Source organism: Zeus faber (assembly GCF_960531495.2).
Source record: "Zeus faber genome assembly, chromosome: 17".
In the NCBI taxonomy this organism is placed as follows: Eukaryota; Metazoa; Chordata; class Actinopteri; order Zeiformes; family Zeidae; genus Zeus; species Zeus faber.
The window spans coordinates 17,366,929-17,384,360 of NC_137204.1; the positions used below are offsets into that span (position 1 = coordinate 17,366,929).

General features: G+C 42.8%; 2 protein-coding genes across 13 annotated transcripts in view; both read right to left on the minus strand.

Annotated features, from left to right (window-relative positions):
- Positions 1-824: 824 nt before the first annotated feature.
- Positions 825-13,684, minus strand: nop14 (NOP14 nucleolar protein homolog (yeast)). Its single transcript, XM_080017522.1, has 19 exons — positions 13,585-13,684; positions 13,223-13,423; positions 12,309-12,443; positions 11,994-12,135; positions 10,294-10,439; positions 10,042-10,179; positions 9,357-9,479; positions 8,955-9,089; positions 8,376-8,718; positions 7,230-7,360; positions 7,006-7,091; positions 6,536-6,671; positions 6,007-6,108; positions 4,015-4,168; positions 3,220-3,373; positions 1,821-1,968; positions 1,587-1,705; positions 1,304-1,459; positions 825-1,171 (listed from the first exon to the last, which is right to left on the minus strand). Exons 2-19 carry the CDS (start codon positions 13,421-13,423, stop codon positions 1,075-1,077), a joined length of 2,646 nt encoding a protein of 881 aa, XP_079873648.1. The 5' UTR covers positions 13,585-13,684; the 3' UTR covers positions 825-1,074.
- Positions 13,685-15,005: 1,321 nt separating this feature from the next.
- Positions 15,006-17,432, minus strand: part of add1 (adducin 1 (alpha)) — a 28,971-nt gene continuing 26,544 nt past the window's right edge. For 5 of the 12 annotated variants that reach the window (XM_080017569.1, XM_080017568.1, XM_080017572.1 and 2 more), the window contains one exon: positions 15,006-17,230. In XM_080017569.1, coding sequence (XP_079873695.1) covers positions 16,959-17,230 — 272 coding nt within the window. In that variant the 3' untranslated portion in view covers positions 15,006-16,958. The remainder of the gene's footprint in view (positions 17,231-17,432) is intronic. The other 7 variants (XM_080017570.1, XM_080017575.1, XM_080017571.1 and 4 more) reach the window with 5 other exon arrangements.

The following is a 17,432-nucleotide window of genomic DNA, read 5'->3' on the forward strand; positions in this document are numbered from 1 at the left end:
TTGAATAAATCATATAGAGTACAATGTTTTTAAAATAGTCTGTGTATGTGCTTGCCCTAGTTAATATAATGGTTCCACAGTACACACACACATTCACATGCAGGAAGAATGTATTTGAGCTCTCACTCACTTAAATTCCCCAACTCTCATAGAAAATAACACACAATTTGGTAATCACAAAGCTAAAAGGTATTGTATGTGTTTCCACAGAAAATAAGAAAAAAGCATATAGTTGGGATGGAATATGCCACTTTGGACTTTACTCCTGCCAGCTAGATTTTACTTATTTGAAATAAGCTACTACACTAATCCTACCTAGGCCATTAATACAATGAACACTGGTCATACTAAAGTGTTGGAGAGCTGGGGAAGAGAAAAAGTAAAGAAAAAGCTCCCGACATCAACTTTTCCATACACCGACGCATTAACTTCAAACTTCAAATATTGGTAATATATAATGCATTAAAAAACACATACAATGCACATACAGTACATCATTTATGTTAAATGTATTGGGTTTTTTTTTTCTCCCATTGTCAGTGAAGGGGGTACTCAGCTGATCTTAGAGGGGGGTACACTACTTAAAAAGTTTGAGAACCGCTGATCTGGAGGATTACAGTAATAAATCAATCACATAAAAATCTTAATTTGAGGGCATTTATATGAAGATATTGGATTTTTTCGGCCATATTAGATACATGTCATATTGGCCTTTCAAAAATAAAACTTGAATATACTGAATAAAACGTGAATATACTGAATATAACTGAAATAGACCCACAACAAACAAAAAAATACATTTATTTTTTCAAATACCAGTTTAATGGAGGCAACCTTGTATACAGAAAAATGTGCAAATGAAGTTCAGAAAACACTTGATGTTGGTGGTTGTGGTCGTCCAACATTCATATTTATAATTTTTTTTAAATTCGACTGAGGTCCAACACATCTCAGGGACGTGCGTCTCGCACTGGGATGCGGTCGACCTCGCGTAGTTTACCGTCAACCTCATCTCATCAGGCGCCCGGGTGTGAGAGCGTTGAAAACAAACCAAAGCGGACGAAGCGTGGCGTTCTAGTTCTTCTTCTTCCTCCTCAGGGCCTTCCACTCTCCCTCCTGGGTTCCCAAACTGCCAAACAGCTCTTTCACTTTCCTCTTCCTCTCCGTGTCCCTGGAACGCAGAGCCACACGTGAAATATTAATACCGGTATAGACGATTCAAACAGACCCGTCGCATGACACGGGAGGACCAACGACTTAAAAAAAACCCAAAACAGCCGCGGCCGGCCGGTGCGGCACAAACCTCCTGATGGTGTCCCTGAGCTTCTCCTGGGCCAGGAAGCGCGAGTCCTTCCTGATCTCCCTCAACGCGCCCTTGAACTCCTTCTTGTACTTGTGCTTCAGCCGCTCGCCCTCCCGCTGCTCCTTGGTGTGCCCGCGTTTCTTCCCATAATCCAGCCTGAAAACCAGAGGAAACGGCCATTCACACCAGTTCCACGGACGTTTCGGCACAATTTGTGGCCGAGACAAGAAAGAGCGCTTTATGTTTTGCTGCATGAGGCACATTTTCTTTTTTTATTACTTACACTTCAACAATCTTAGGTGTGAACATCTTAAGAGGAATTGGCTTCCGCTTGTCAAATACCAAAGGACTGTGGGCTCCGGAAGCACCGTCGATGGCGGCCAGGATCTCAGTTTTAAGTTCCTTGGAAGCAAGCAGCCAAATGAAAACACAGTAAGAACACGACAACATGTATGTGTATGTGTATTCAAATGTGTTGTCTCAGCCTCGGGTTGAGGGGTCAGACGTCCGGGCCAACCTGGAATAGCCCTGGGTGACCTTGGAGCGGAAGACGGTGTGAAAGCAGCGTTTTAATTGGCTGGAAGACGGCGGTGAAGGACGCGGCGTCTCTGTAGAGGACACTGCAGCGTTTGATCAGATCCATGCACGTAGAGAGACAGGTCAACCTGTGGATGGGAGGGAGGGAAAAAACCAAAATGACAAGATTTATACTCCGGGCTCATTCTGCCATTACAAAATAAAAATTCAAGCACTTTCGAGTCATTTTTCAAGGACTTTGCACAAGAAAACAGTTTTGAATTATTGATTCATACAAGATGAGAAACAGCCTGTTTGCATTCTGATTCAGTTGAGTCAATACAAAAAAACTAAATTGAAACATCAAAATTATTTGACCCTCAGGTGTAAGATGCAGAGTACTGTAATCATGCACATTTTTAGTGTGTTGGATGGGATGTTAAAAAAGGCAGAATAGGGATGATAATAAAAATAATAATAATAATAAACTATAGTTCAACCCCATCTCATTGCAGCTTTAGCTGAATGCCCAAACAGTCTGAGTATTATATGGAACCTGAGCAATACCTGCTTACAGCAGAGTGTATGAACACAAAGACAGATATCCTGAAAAGCCGTGGCCGTCAGTGTTTTTCTTTGCTATTGTGTCCTGGCAGCGTCCGGTTGTCGTCCTCGCTCCCTGCCCACTCACCAACTGCTGCGTGAAACCGCTCGCCGGATCAGCCACCGCCGCCAACGTTTCACAAGATAAGCCGGGGCATATCCCAGCGTTGGAAACCATGACGGCGGGATCAAATAAATCTGCGGTCATGCATCTTTATTTATTAGCCTTGCCGGAATATGGCAAAGTTTTATCCGATTATTATTAGACCGCTCACTCCCACACAAGAAAAATAGAAATCTGTTTTCTAAAAATAATGAAACAATCAAGATAAATACTATATTTGTCGTATATATGTAGCATTTCATATCATCCGATGGGCTATAGTGACTCCTTGGATGAATATTATTTGGTCGTACACCTTTCTTTGTAATAAAGGCTTGGAAAATAACCAGTGATCAGTTCCCGTCTCATCCCCGTTCGAGACACTGACATCAAAGTTTACAAACATCCCAAATTGCTCCCAAAGCTTCAGCGCAGCAAGCCTCGACACAAACACCGCCACAGTAATTGAGCAAGTTTAGTTTTCCTCGTATTCTCATAAATCCTCCAGACTGACATAATAGGAGGCACAGGGCACGTCGTTTGCCACTGCATATAAACACCAGCCCCTGTCCAGGTGAAGCGGAGGCGTCATGACACCACCCGACCGAGCCTTCTTTCAACTCTCGGAAACAATGTTGTTCATTCGAAAAACAAGAAACCCCCCAAACACGCCGTCTCTACATGCCAGTCCTACCTGTGGTGGTCCGTCTCCCGGTGGTTTTCGAATTCCCGGTGCTGTGACAGGGACAGCGTGCTCTTGGCCCAGCTCTGCCGGGACTCTGGCTCCGCCAGCACCAGCAGCTCGCTGTGTTTCCCGTGTGGCCTGAAGGGCGGCACCACCGAGTAACCTGCAACGCAACAACGCCAAAAGTAAAGTCTTTCAATAAATTTCTTTCCAAACAGTTATTAATTGACAAACCGGTTGGGAAGGTATAATTAAAGAAGAAAAAAAAAAAGAAAAGTCTGTGCCAGAAGATCATTAGAACTAGGGACGCAAATGTAAAGGAATTTCCATAATCGATAGCAACCAACCTCAACAAACAATCGTCGATTAATTGATAAAGGTAATAACGTCACCAGGGGGTGGCGCTGTGGCGCGTGCGGGCCTCTGCGGTGTCCCACAAGATTTTGTGATGTTTGGTTTGCCGTCATACCTCTCCCTCGCTCTGTGTTTGCAATGAATCGCTCCATTGTTAACATCCCTCATCAGAACGATCTTTTCTCCAAGGAAACTCAAGTAAAACTGCACAATTTACTGTAATGAATTTGAGTGATGCACCATTTTCACTTCATATTGAGCAGGATTTTGAGGACAGCAGCCTCCACGCTGGTGAGTGACAGCTCCAGGCTTTGTTTGCTGTGGGTGGACAAGATGTCTGAATACAAAATACTAAATATAGTTGTACCAAGCCACCCCTCTGCGAGGATAAACTTAAAGCCCCGCGCGTGCTGCTCTTCTGAGACGTATTGTGTTTGCATGTGTAGCTACCTATGCACTTCTTGTCCGGTACCGCCAGGTGCAGCGTTCCAGACAGGAAGTTGATCACCTCCGGCAGGAAGCGCTTGGACAGGAAGACGTACTCCAGCGCCAAGCAGCACAGGACTAATCCTGACGTCACATCCTGCAGCGATGTCACTGGACACTGGGCACACCAGGGTGAAGAGCCATCAACACACAATCAAAATCAAGCCGTGTGAACTCGGATTTTAAGGTCGGATTTGTTAAAAAAAAAAAATCACTTCGATTCAAATAGAATAAAGAATAAAAAGACAAACAAATATTATAAAGATTAAAACTCATCGAGCAAAACTAGAAAATATTTTCCTTCTGAATGTGATTAGAAAATAATACAATATATAAAAATAATACTCAATACTATAATATGTGACAGCGTCTGGTGAAAGGTAAACCAAGTCGGGAAACTCAAAGTCCTGCAAATCCACACAACATTTTTTTCCCCCCCATATTATGAAAGTTTAAATGTTGAACAACACACACACTACAACAAATAGAAGTTTTAGGATCACAAAATACTTGTTTTTTTCCCACCAAAGTTAGCTTGTTTTGGTGTCATCTGGGTGCATTGTGTGGGCGTGGTGATTAGGGGTGTCACGATTCTCCAAATCCACGATCTGATTTGACTTTCCGTTTTAAGGTCACGATTCGATTTAAACATTTTTTCCCCCAGCACTGACGGCTACGCCATTGTTAGACTATACAGTCTTGATTTGCAAAGAAAAACACTTGCTTCTCAATAAGTAACTTTTATTTGAATATTAAGAAATAACAGTTAAGAGCTTTAGCAAAACTAGACTTTAGAATAAAAAAATAATAAGTTACTTATTACACTACTTTAAAGTTACTCACCAAAATAAGCGCAGAAAAACCGATGCTATCTTTGCCAGAGGGGAACGCTGGTCGTAAAAGGCAAATTACTACCTGCAGCTCCGCACCTCTGATCAGAGCAATCTTTTCTCCAAGGAAACTCCAAATTAAAAACTCCAAAGTCAAAACTCTGCTGTGGAGCAGATCACAGATCGCTCCTGAAAAAAACAGACAAAACCAACAAAAAACAAAAAACAAAAAACAAAAAAAAAAACAAAAACAGCCTCGCCACCGCAAGCCGGTGGTTGGGAACCTCTGTACTAGAGGACATTCGGGAGGTGACGGGAGGTGGCTGGTAATTCCACATCTGTGGAATTACCAGACATTCCGGTCAAAGGCCGTTGTACACAGAGTGAAACTGCGGAGGAGAGGGACACATGCCGGTCTCCACCGACACGGACGCCACACACTGCTACAGGAATATTTCTCTCTAATGGGCGTTCACTGTGCAACAAACCGGATGAACTTATATCAAAAGTTTTTGTTTTTTTTGCCGTGTCCCCCCAGCGTGCAGTGCATTTGTTTACCGGAGGATCTTGACCACCCCAATATGTCGACCATGTCGGACAATATTACCCTCAAACATCCGGGGGGGGGGGGGGGGGGTGGGGAGACGCGAACACGATTGTGATTTCAAAGATTGAAATCCCACACTCATTTCGATCGATTTTGGATTTTGAATAGGAATCGGGGCACCCCTCGTGGTGATACATTCGCATCTTTCCTTTCACTGGCTGTTGTTCCAGAGTTTCAGTTGAAATTCCTCCCATAAACAAAATGCATGCGTGTTTCTGTTCATCGACGATGGACAAAATTTTCACAGAACATACAACAAACGATCCACAGTACGTATCGTGACCCACCGTGTACTTTAGGGTTATTTGGCGGCTTTCGAGGCAATTTCTCCATCTTTCTTTCATACACAAACACACATTTTGTCGGTGTGCCAACAGCAGATAGAGGTGTATAGAGGTAGATCAACCAACAGATAAGAGTGATGAAGATGAGGTTTGGGGATAGACCGCAGACGAATAGAGTTGTTTGCGGCAATCTAGTCCAGACACCCAAAAACTGAAAGAGCGTTTCTGAGCGTACCTTGGTGAGACTCTGGCAAATGTAGAGCAGGGCAGGAGTGGTGACCGGGTGTCTGAAGTCAGAGGTCGGGAAGAGCAGGGCGGTCACCTTCAGGTAGATCAGCTTCAAAGGTAGAATAGTACAGGGAGAAAATAAATGACAAAAAATAAATAAAAATAAATTTATGTCAACCAGAACTGTGACGCATTGGGACAATTGCAAACTGAACAGAGCCCAAATGAGCATTGTGCTACATAGCAGTAACAATACCTACTATGTGCCCTTCACAACTATCAATTTATATTATTATCATCTCATCTAGAAATCAGTTAAGCTGGGAGGACATGAGCCAAAAAGTGGCACATCGGGTATAACCCCTGCAGGATCTACAGGCTCAGAAATCAAAACAACTAAAACTTCTTGCGTCACTTTGGTCCTTGTCATCTCTGGCAAAAGATGACGTTTCATTAAAAAGACAACGATACAAATCCCAGATCTTCCTCTAACGGCAAATTTTTAAATGACGTTTGAAATTTCTCCGTTTTCTCACCATGTCTAGAGATGGGAAGGCGGCGCGCCCTTTGACCTCCAGCATCTCCTCCATGCTGTGAGAGCCGTCCCCCAGGACGGTCTTCATGGCTTTGCTGGACTCTTGCGGAAACAGCTGGCACAAGGCGTACAACTCACTAAGGGAGGACAAGAGAGAGGGGCGTCAAAACACATCAGCACTGTCTGCGGGGAGGGAGGGGCAAAGATTCTTCATGATCAAAGAATGAATAAAGAGTGGCATTGCAGGTTGAGAAGTTGAACTCCACTTGCAGATTAACTCTGTCCTAGATGGCAGGGCATACAAATACTCTGTTGTTGTATGAGCAGCATGCTGACAGCACAGGTAAAAAAAAATAGAAAAAAAATCATAATAATAATCATAATAACAACACATCAACACTTTAACGATAATGCAGAAAGAGAAATCTTTAAAAATTATTTAAAAATTATTTAAAAGTCATTAGAACTTACGGTATGAGCTTATCCACGGTGACGAGTTTAGGTGGATTCTTGGTGGCTAATTCGCCTATGTACTCCAACAGGAAGCCAAAGAGTCCCTAATGGTACCATAGGAAAAAAAAACCTTGTTAGCCCAGAATGCTTTGATCACCCCGGTTCTATTACTTTATCACGGATTTAGAATTCTAAATGTCTTGCTCAGAAATGAAATCATGCCAGAATGATTTATTAAATACCTGCAGCTTCAGCTTATTGCCCACAGCCAGACTGGGATGGTTGCTTTTGACAGTCCTGGCTATGACGATACGCTGGTTGTCAGGAGAGTGGCCGTGGAGCAGCGTCTTCAGCTCGCTGTAGCTTTCTGGAACTGGGAGGAGGAACCAGAAAACAGACAGGACTCAGATGGATTGTACCGGTTTGGACGGGATTGAACGGCATGAATTTTATCTCACGATCGTTTGGAGAGAGCCAGCTCCCGCAATGGCAGTGCACAATTATCTGACTGACAGGGTATAACAAATATGAGGCAATGGCATCAGCGGTTTCAATGGCTATAATTATAATTATCAAAAAATAAAAATATATTGGGGAAAAAGTAGGCCTTTAATATAGATTTTAAGCACAAATTTGACATTCTAAATCTAAAAGAATATTAGTTTTATTTCAAATTAAAAAAAAAAAATAACAATGGGGGAAGGTGCACTAGGAATATTGTTTAAATGGGGGGGGCGGAGGGAGACAAACTGATTGTTATTTTCATTTGTTTATTGAAAATAAAACAATTTGTTCATATTTGATTTCATTGTAATTATGTGTTTGTTTTCATTATCGAAAATGTTTCATTAGTTGTGCACCTTTTTGCCCCCGTGGCCTGTGTGAATAGGCCATAAGAGCCACAAGTTAATGTGAATGCTCTACCAGGTTTACAATTAAGCTACATAAGTTTGCATTAGGGATTTTAATAATTAATCGTTTAACGGACAAATCAATTTTGACGAATTAATTTCTTAAATACAACTCATGGAAAAAAGGCTAATAATAAAATTATATAAATAGCTTTGTTCGCTTATAAAAATATATTTATGCTTTCCCTTATTTATAATTTGTGAAGTCTAACAAAAAACAAAAACAAAAAAAAAAAACCAACACTATTTTTTTGGGGGGGGGCAGTGCCCTTGTATTTTAATATTACCGATTAACAGTAAATGATCAGTTGACGAAGGTCAGTTATCAGTCATTTAAAATATTTCTAAATTAGCATCCCTAGTTTGCATAACTTTTTCATTTGTACTTTTTGTGACGGGGGCACCAAGTCCTTACAAATCATAGGGAGCAGAGTTCCGCAAAAACAGTTTGAAATCCACTGATATGGAGAAAGTTACCAGTGAAGGTGTATGGCAGCTCTGCTCGCGCTGCCTCCTGCTGTGCCTGAATCTCCTCCGCCGTGAGGCTGCTTTTCTGCTCGGCATCGCCCACTTCCTGCTCCTCCTCCTCCTCACTCTCTTGCTCTGAGTCTAAGTCAGAATGGCTGTCCTGCTCCGCACTGCCGCCCTCGTCCTCCTCATTTTCTTCATCTTGATCATCGTTGTTATCATCATCATCATCATCATCACCGTCATCATCCCCTTCCTCCTCTTCCTCCTTCTCCTCCTCCCCTTGACCACTCTCGTCCACATCGCATGGTTCATCTTTCTCCAAGCCTCGCTCATTGATCCATTTTCCATCCTAGACACAAGTTAAGAGAGATTTTGTATCCATCAAGAACAACCGAAACAAACGTAGGAATATTTCAACAAGATAAAAAAAACCACATTGATTGAGGTTGATCGGTTGTTATGGAAATCACTTGTAAAAGACAGGAAGTGATATTGGGCAGAATCAATTTGAAAACGCTGCACTCTCACTCATTCTTCCCGGAGTTGTCGTAATCAAACTACAGAAGTATAAATTAAATATCTAACCTGGTACACCAAGGTCTTCTTGTCCTCCTTGTCCAGGATGAAGCCGTCATTGAGGTCGTCAGCCGACATGTGGGGCTGCTGACGCTTTGTGCTGCTCTGGACGACATCTCCCATCATCCTCCTGAGACGGTCCGCCTGGAAGAGATTGAAATAAATAAATAGAAATACAATTAAATATAAATAATAATAATAATAATAATAATAATAATAATAAACACTTGGACTCCCATGCTGAGCTAAATAAGGGAACACCACAACAAAGGAGACCAAAACAAGTAAATCCATTTAACGTCCATTCCAAATGGACGAAGTAATGAAAAAAAAAAAAAAACATTGCTATCGTTGCTTTAAGAACCATTTAGTGGTGAAAAATCAATTTCCACCGTGACAAGTTTTCCAGACCTCCAGCTTCTGAAGCCTCTCCTTCTCCTCCCTGGCCAGCTCCTCGGGGGTTTTCATCTTCTCCGACGGCTGTGCCTTCATCTCAAAGCCCAACTCCCGCACCATTTTGTCATAGTCGTCCATCTGTAAAAGGTGTAATCCAAGACGTAAACGACAAGCAGGCATACCACCAGCCTTGTGTTCCGTCAGCGCCGATGCCCATCTACACAAAGCAGGGTGAGGATTTTAGTGAATGTTAAGGGAACAGAAACCGCATTGGAATTTTAACATGAAAATGGAAAGGTGGGAAGGAGGGAGAACGTGATATGCCCACCCAGCGGAGGAGCTCCAGACATTCCCCAAAGCCATGAGGTACTTCTCTATAGCAAATACCTCCCCGTGCTGCCAATCATTTCCACTTTAAACAGTTTCACCAAAACAAACATTAAAACAGTAATATGCAATTCACCACATGCTACCAAGGGTCAATGTTTAGTGTGAACATAGAAATGTCAAGAATCTAGAGGAACCTAGTGTTGAACCTCGCCAATGGAGGCATTCCAAATCAACCAGCTGTATAATTCAGCATCCGATTGTCACGGAAAATAAAAGGTTAAAACAGGCGTGGCATCTCATACTACAATGGGTGAGTAAAAATCTAATTGACGTGGCACGGGCCGTATGGTAAGACACTCCCTGACGGTACCTTGGGTTTCTCCGGCTCGTTGTCGGGCCGGACCGCTTTGGGAGTCTTGTGCGCCATGAGGGCTTGGATGCTCTTCCACTCCTGGTCCAGTTTTTCCGTGAGCTCATAGGTTTCCTCCTTCTGAACCTGCCGTTCTCTCTGAGGAAGGTTGAACAAACCGTGGAACTCAGATTGAATTTCAATTTAAAAAAAACCAACAAACTAAAAACATTACACTCCATTATCACCTGAAAGGGTGTGTTCATCTCCCACCTTCTCCTGCTTGGACTTCTGAATGAGCTCCTCGATGAGCTCCTGCCTGGACTTGCCTCGGTGGCCGTCTCCCTGCTCCCCCTGCTCCCCGGACTTCTTCCTCAGGAGACCCCCGCCGCCGCCGAAGTGGGAGGCGGTCAGCTCAGCTGGAGACGGGGAGAGACAAACGTCATTAAATATCGTGACTGTCACAGGGATCCACCTGGAAGTGGGAAGTGGGAGAACAGACACTTCCTGCAGCCCAACCATGGCAAGACACCAGATGACTGATCTTGGTTGGAGGTGTTTCATCCATTTAACACTCTTACCCTGGAATAGCAACAATGTGTGAGCAGGTAGAGGGTTGAAACCAAGTTAACAGCACAGGTTCATATTTAAGTATATGATGAGTGGTGCATGCATTAAAGCAGGTGGTGTTTTTGTTACAGAACAGTCTGTACGTTACCATGCCATAGATCACTGGTTTCAAAAACAGGCCTTATCTTCTGCCAAAGACAGACCCTTGATTTCAGCAGGCAACCAATAATTACCGGCTATTATCGTTCATGCTTACCCCCAGAAAATAATGGAAGGTTGGATGGAGATGGATCGTAAATTACTGCACTTCTCTTAATAAGGCAAGCCAAACTACCAGGCAAGTAACGCCTTGTACACATCAAAGATAGGATTTGTGAGTCACAGACATTTTTTCCATATCTTAAAGAGAATCTCTCCAGAATATCAGGCAGTTTGATATCACCCTCAAGACGTGACTCCCATGGTGTGTGCTAAAATCCCAAGGCGTGTGATCACTATCCGTGATAAATCCTACAGTGTGTGCACTACTGGGGTAGTAAAAAAGCCTTTAAATGTGTGGTGTTCATTGCTAAGATTTAAGAAGGCATTTGATGTATCCTGACCATAAGGGGTTGTTTTGACGACCCAGACACTGCCAAAATAGCTCCCTCTACCGTGTCACTTAAATACTGACGGGGAGAAAAAGTTGCATATTTAATCCATTATGGCAAAAATGGGCTATTTTCAAGGTATTCCAGCAGTTAAATTGATGAGGACCAAATTCAAGCACCTCCAGGACCTGGCAAGAGCGCTGTATATATCATGCATGGCTGTTATGTTAATAAATATATAGTAAAACATTGACTTTTGAATAAAATTAGTTGTTAGCATGATAAATAGTCTCACGATTAAAGTCCTCCTATGGTACATCCCTGTGGCATGTACCATTGACTGCCAGCCTGCCTTTTACTATTGGCTCCACTGAATAGGACAGTGGCTTGGAAATGTTAACTTTTAAAAAATGTTGTGGTTGAGAAAACTACATGGTTAACATCAAGCTCTTATGACAAAACACCAATTTTAGTCTGACATTTAGAAAAACACGTTTTAAAATATGATGTGACTGTGAATGAACTGTGAAATGCTTTGCATTTGTATCATAGGTATCTAATGTCCAAACCAAACGAACTAAATGTAACAGCGATAAAAATATTCAGCATTGAAATGTAAGTTAGTTTTAAGTGCTCTGAAAACATATTGTTAGGATTATAACTTGGTTGTAATTCAATATATCCAAATCAACATCACATACATTTCAAATAATAATAATAATTGAACGGAAGAATAAATAAAAAATAAATAAAAATAAACAAAAATAAAAAACACACTTCAAAGTTGCTTTAAATCATTCTGCCAAAACTCACCTGAGAGAAGACCCTTCTCTTCTGTTTCACTATCACTGTCTGCTCGGTCATTGAATTTTTCCATCTCAGCCAATGACTGGCCATAGTGAGTGAGCTCCTCTTCCTCGTTGAGGTTGTACATATCCTTCTTGTCATGGATGCGCTAAATCACCACAAAAAAAAAATAATATCAATCATATTTAGTGTACGCTAAACCAGTACAAGTACATACATTTGGATCTCTAGCTTTGGTGTGATTTAAATTAATAAGCGTGCTGTATTTTACACTATTGTCTGTCACACTTTGGTGCACACTTTGCAAGACTATCAACTCACCTGTCTCTCCATAGAAAACCTCTGTAGGATTTTGTCTTCCGGTGCCATCTTTGCATCATATTCTCCAAGCCGCCTGTCGATGAATTTGTTGGACTTGTCCTTACTTTTATATTCCTTCAGAAGAGTCTCTTTTCTCTGTGGAGTGGGAGAGGCTTTGAGATCGCTCATTCAAACACTTAAACAGTTGCTTATGCTGATACACCAGGAAAAGCACAACGCTCAAGGAGTACAATTTATTTAAGCGTGTACACAGTAAGAGTGCGTTTAATATAACATCAACAAAAAAAAAAGGGGGCAGGAACTGGCTCACATTTGATTTTTAGAATCAAGGAGCCTTCCATTTAATTGTTCAAGGCACCAAATATGTGTTACATGTGAACATTTCTTCCCATAAGCCAATGCCAAAACAAATATTGAATATATATATATATATATATATATATATATATATATATATATATATATATAAGATGCTTATTAAGCTTAAAAACAAAGCTGCCCATATAAGCAGCGACCAGTACACATACAGTACGCCTTCAGAAAAATACTGACAAACAAGAGTTTGAGCTTGTTTACTGCAAAATATTTCATCTTAAATCAACTCTGATCTAAAGCTGTCTAGTCGGACAATCTGATTATAAAATATGCATTAAAGCACAATATTGAACATCTTGAAGATAATTGTTGACCCACCCACTTTGTTTTGTAAAGTTTGTCATCTATGTGATTTTTGTAAGTTTAACGTATAGTTGTCTTTTTTTTTTTTTTTTTTTTTTGAAGCTTATTGCCGATATTCCCAAGGTGGTTCCATTTTTTAACTTTTATCCCCAGTACTGCGTGAATACGTCCTATTATTTTGCCGTGGGTGAAGCATCGCTCCACCCACCCACCAGCCCTTCCCTCATCCCCCTCACCTTGTTTATGGCCTTGGACCGGGACACCCCGGGCAGCCCCACGTCATGCTTGGTCTTCCTCCCCAAGACATCGAACTTCTTCCTGTTGATCTTCACCTCGAACGGGTTGTTTTTGATTTGGGCGGAGGCCTTGGCTTTGCGAACCTTGTCCGCGAGGCTCCTGTTGTTGTTGTTGTTGTTGTTTCTGGGAGGCTTCCCCATCTGCGGCAAGGAAACACAGCACGCATTGACATGTGCGCGGGGCGGCACGACGACCTCGGGCGGCGCTACACGTTAGAAAGCCGCGCTCGACGCCGGCGCGGCCGCCGCCGCCGCCGCCGCCGCCGCCGCCGCCGCCGCGGCTCCCTCGTGTTCGTGCTTACCTTCGAGCTGCGTTCGCGGCGACCGAGCGAGGCGAAACGCGGGGGGCTTCACAGGGAAGGACGCTCCGCTCGTTCCGTCTCCACGTTGCGGCGGCGCTTCCGGGTTCAAAGGTCAGAGCGAGGAGGGGAAGCGAGGAGGGGGGCGGGATCCCCGGCCGGCGCGTTTCTCCAAACAGCGCCCCCCAGGCGGTCGCCGCGGGGAACGACGGGGCGCAACGATTCAGCGTCAATGGGAAGCGTGACTGGTCCTAAAAAAAAACACACGTTCGAAATTCGAGTATCATATTTACTTATTTTCCTAAAATACACATTGCTTGTCGCCTATCATTATATAGTTTAAACGTGAATTGTCAATACAGGTCTATGTAATAACTATTTCAGAATCAGAATCAGAAATACTTGAATAATCCCAGGGGGAAATTACTTTTGTTACAGCTCCAAATCTACATACAACATATTTACATACAACATCTAATAATTATTAAGAAACATATTTATATATAAATATATATATAAACATATCTATATAGACATGGTAACGTGTAAAATATGCAGTTAAAATGTGCAAAAAGAAAAAGGTGCAGAAGTGGAAGCCCGTGTTTTGAGGTCAGGTTACAGGGAGGGGGTGTCCGACTCCCTGAGGGAGGCGTTGTAGAGATTGATGCCCTCTGGCAGGAATGATTTCCTGCGGCGCTCTGTGGCGCGTCCGGGCAAGAGGAGCCTTCCGCTGACGGTGCTCCTCTGCTGGGCCCGTGTGTCGTAGAGAGGGTGTGAGACATTGTCCAAGATGGACTGAAGCCTGGACTCTCCTGCGGCATCACCGGCCCTCCTGGTTAGTTTGTTTGGTCTGTTGTTGTCTGCGACCCTCAGCCCACCGCCCCAGCATGTGACAGCGAAGAAGATCGTGCTGGCCACAACAGACTCATAGAACAAATTCATTTCATTGCCTTTCCTTGATGTTAAGCACTTGTTAACAACGATAATAGTATATACATTGGCAGTATATATTTTTTTGCCAATTGAAAAAAAAAAATGTAACTAATGTAATTAAGATAAAGAAGAAGTATTTATTCTACGACATCTACTGTTTTGGGGTGTTCGTATCACCATCGTCATCCATCATTATTTCCCCACCCTTGTTGGTTCATTCTTCACCGCATGCATCATTTTATCTTAATTCTGGCTTGGCTGGTAGATTTCAGAAATCCCTTTTCTGCTGAAGCCTTGGACAACTTCACCGTAGCTGTTCTCACCTCGGCTCAACTTTTGAGCAGGCGACCTTGTCATATTATATAACCATTAAAGCTTGGACGATTGCTTGAGTCATACTGAAGGAAAGGTCGACAATGAAAGTACCACCCCGCCCGCAATTTAAATCATTGACACTGATTAAAACTCAAACTCAACTCAGAAACACAGCGGTAGTTCTCACAATAGAGTTTTTATTCATGGTGAAAAATAAACAGTACCATGAAGAATGAGTGGTGGTAGTAGTAAGTCTATAGATTCATAATGCTAAAATATATATAAATGGAAAGGAGATCAGACAGAAATTACAGGTCAGCATCATTGTAAGTTGAAAAAATTATAATAGTAACTGAAATAAAAAGCATAATTACAAAGACTTAAGCATCATGTATTCGCACAATACTGAAAAAAAATAATATGCATGAGAGGATTACAGTCATTTGTAAAAGACAACAGTACAAGCACTAAGCTTTCTAACGCCATGCAGTCCTTATGGATTCACACTCTCAGCGTGCAGGTAGCAATGCTGAGAACACAGCACCGGAAGCAGCTTTAACGATCGATCGGAGTTGCCAGGCATGAAGGTTTAGCTCTCTCTCTCTGTTAAGCAGACTGTTCAAGAGTAAAACGGAACTTTTTCAGTTCACCGTAAATTCCACGTGCCAGAATCTGGTCACAAACCCACAACCGATGGGATAATTGTGGGTCAAGAAGCCCCCGGTTATGGAGTTTGTAAACATGCCTCGCACTTTTTAAACAAAAAGCCAAATCATTTGCAATCACATAATACAAATCATTGTAGGTTAATTGCCATTTCAATGTCTGTAGAGTGTTTTCACAGGAGTGACTCCACAAAAAAGTCCAAAGATGAGGAGGGCTTGCTGGGCCGTAGGACATACCAGTGATGCTATTAATAACACGTCTTGCACCAAACGTCACCTGTTCTAAGATGTTAGGTGACACTGCAGTGGTCAAAGAGGAGCATCCTGAGCAGTGGTTCACGGAAGGCGGCGGCTCACAGTGCGTTCACAGAAACGATCGGCTCAACCTATATTTCATGAGGAAAGCCAAATAAAATGAGGTTAAAACAATCTATGAAGTTTTGAAAGAGGCGGGGTGCGAAGGCCAATGAATGCGCGTGTCAAAGTAACAGCAAACGAAAAATCTAAAGAGAGCTTTTTACACATTCCTTCATATTCGACAGCACACGGGACGCCGCCATTTAAAACCTTCACAGCGGCGCCACAAGCGCCTTCGTGTAAATAATAAACCCAGCAACCTAAAACGCAGCGATGCAGGTTATGGTCTGATAAATGTTCTACCACATAGCAGGATTTCTTTATATTAAAAAACACCGTCTTGGGTGATTTTGTACGTCTAGAGCAGGAAACAGTGCAGGGCTTTTACGCCCTTTTAATTTGGTAAGTGTTTAGTCTGAATTTAGGATATGTATCGATAACTGCATCGGATAATAGATATACAAGTACAAACACATTTATGCGGCCTTCAGATGAGAAGATTGTTAAGTGGCGGGGTCCGCCGTTTACATTGTACAGCCATTTGGCATGCGAGTATGCAACAACATTGGGATGAGGGCGGGGTGTGGTTTTCGAGTGGAGCTCGCCGCCCGGTGTGTGAGGGCGTTCAGGGTTATCCCTTTGCATTCTTCTTACCTTAAAAGACACATGGAAATCTTTCGATACAATCCCAATACATTCTAGTGATTTACAGCTTAATTTCCTTTTTTTTTTTTTTAATGAGGGTAATAAAAACCTAAACCTCACATCGAGCATGTGGGCAGGTATGAGTATATGTGCATAAAAAGCCACGTGAGACAAAACAGAATATATCACTCACTCACAACTAAAAGCACCTGTTAATTAAAAACCTTCGAGCGAGCCACCCTTTTATACACTGTATACAAAATTGGCACGCACTGACAAGGAGATACGAGTTAATAAGCCAGAGGAAAATCTATATCAAAACATTGAAAAGGAGGGATTTCAATGGGCGAGTGGTTTCTTAAAGTATACAATGGAGGGAGGAAAAAAAATTAAAAAAAATAAAATAAAATAAAGGGTGAGCGAAAAGAGCCGAAAGCCTGAGCAAATCCAAGCGGTGCCAATCTACGATTCTGCCTTCTTTTTGTTTTTCTTGAGGAAAGAGGGGGTGCGAAACTTCTTTTTCTTCTTGGAGGGGGATTTGCTGGGGGACTCGTCGCCGTCCTGCTCGCCGGCGTCGGCGGGCTCCTCCCCTTCCGCCGCGTCCGCGGCGACGGGGGCGGAGTCTTCGACGGGAAGCGCGGGGGTGTCGGGGTCGTCGGGGGTCAGGTCCGGGAGGGTCTGCCTCAGCGTGGCCGCGTCGCTCTCGTCCTTAAAGGTTTGCTCCGGCAGGGACTCTGGGGGAGGGAGGGGAGAGGGGAGAGCGAGTCATGCGGGGGCAATGAAGCGAGTCTGCGTGCTGAGCCTCCAACAGATCCACTAAGAAAATACCGAGCGTTGAATCAACGTCGAGAGACTACAAAGTAGAAAATAAAAATAAGACTCGACTTCGCTGTACAGCACTTCGGCCGTCGCTTTAAATGTGTTTTATAGACTCAA

Excerpts from the sequence above, each read along its gene's own strand:
- nop14 (XM_080017522.1), bottom strand. The coding sequence starts at position 13,423 with ATGGGGAAGCCTCCCAGAAACAACAACAACAACAACAACAGGAGCCTC. Across the intron at positions 9,480-10,041 it reads ACGAGCCGGAGAAACCCAAG|ATGGACGACTATGACAAAAT; the intron begins GTACCGTCAGGG and ends CACCTTTTACAG. Across the intron at positions 1,969-3,219 it reads CGGGAGACGGACCACCACAG|GTTGACCTGTCTCTCTACGT; the intron begins GTAGGACTGGCA and ends TCCCATCCACAG.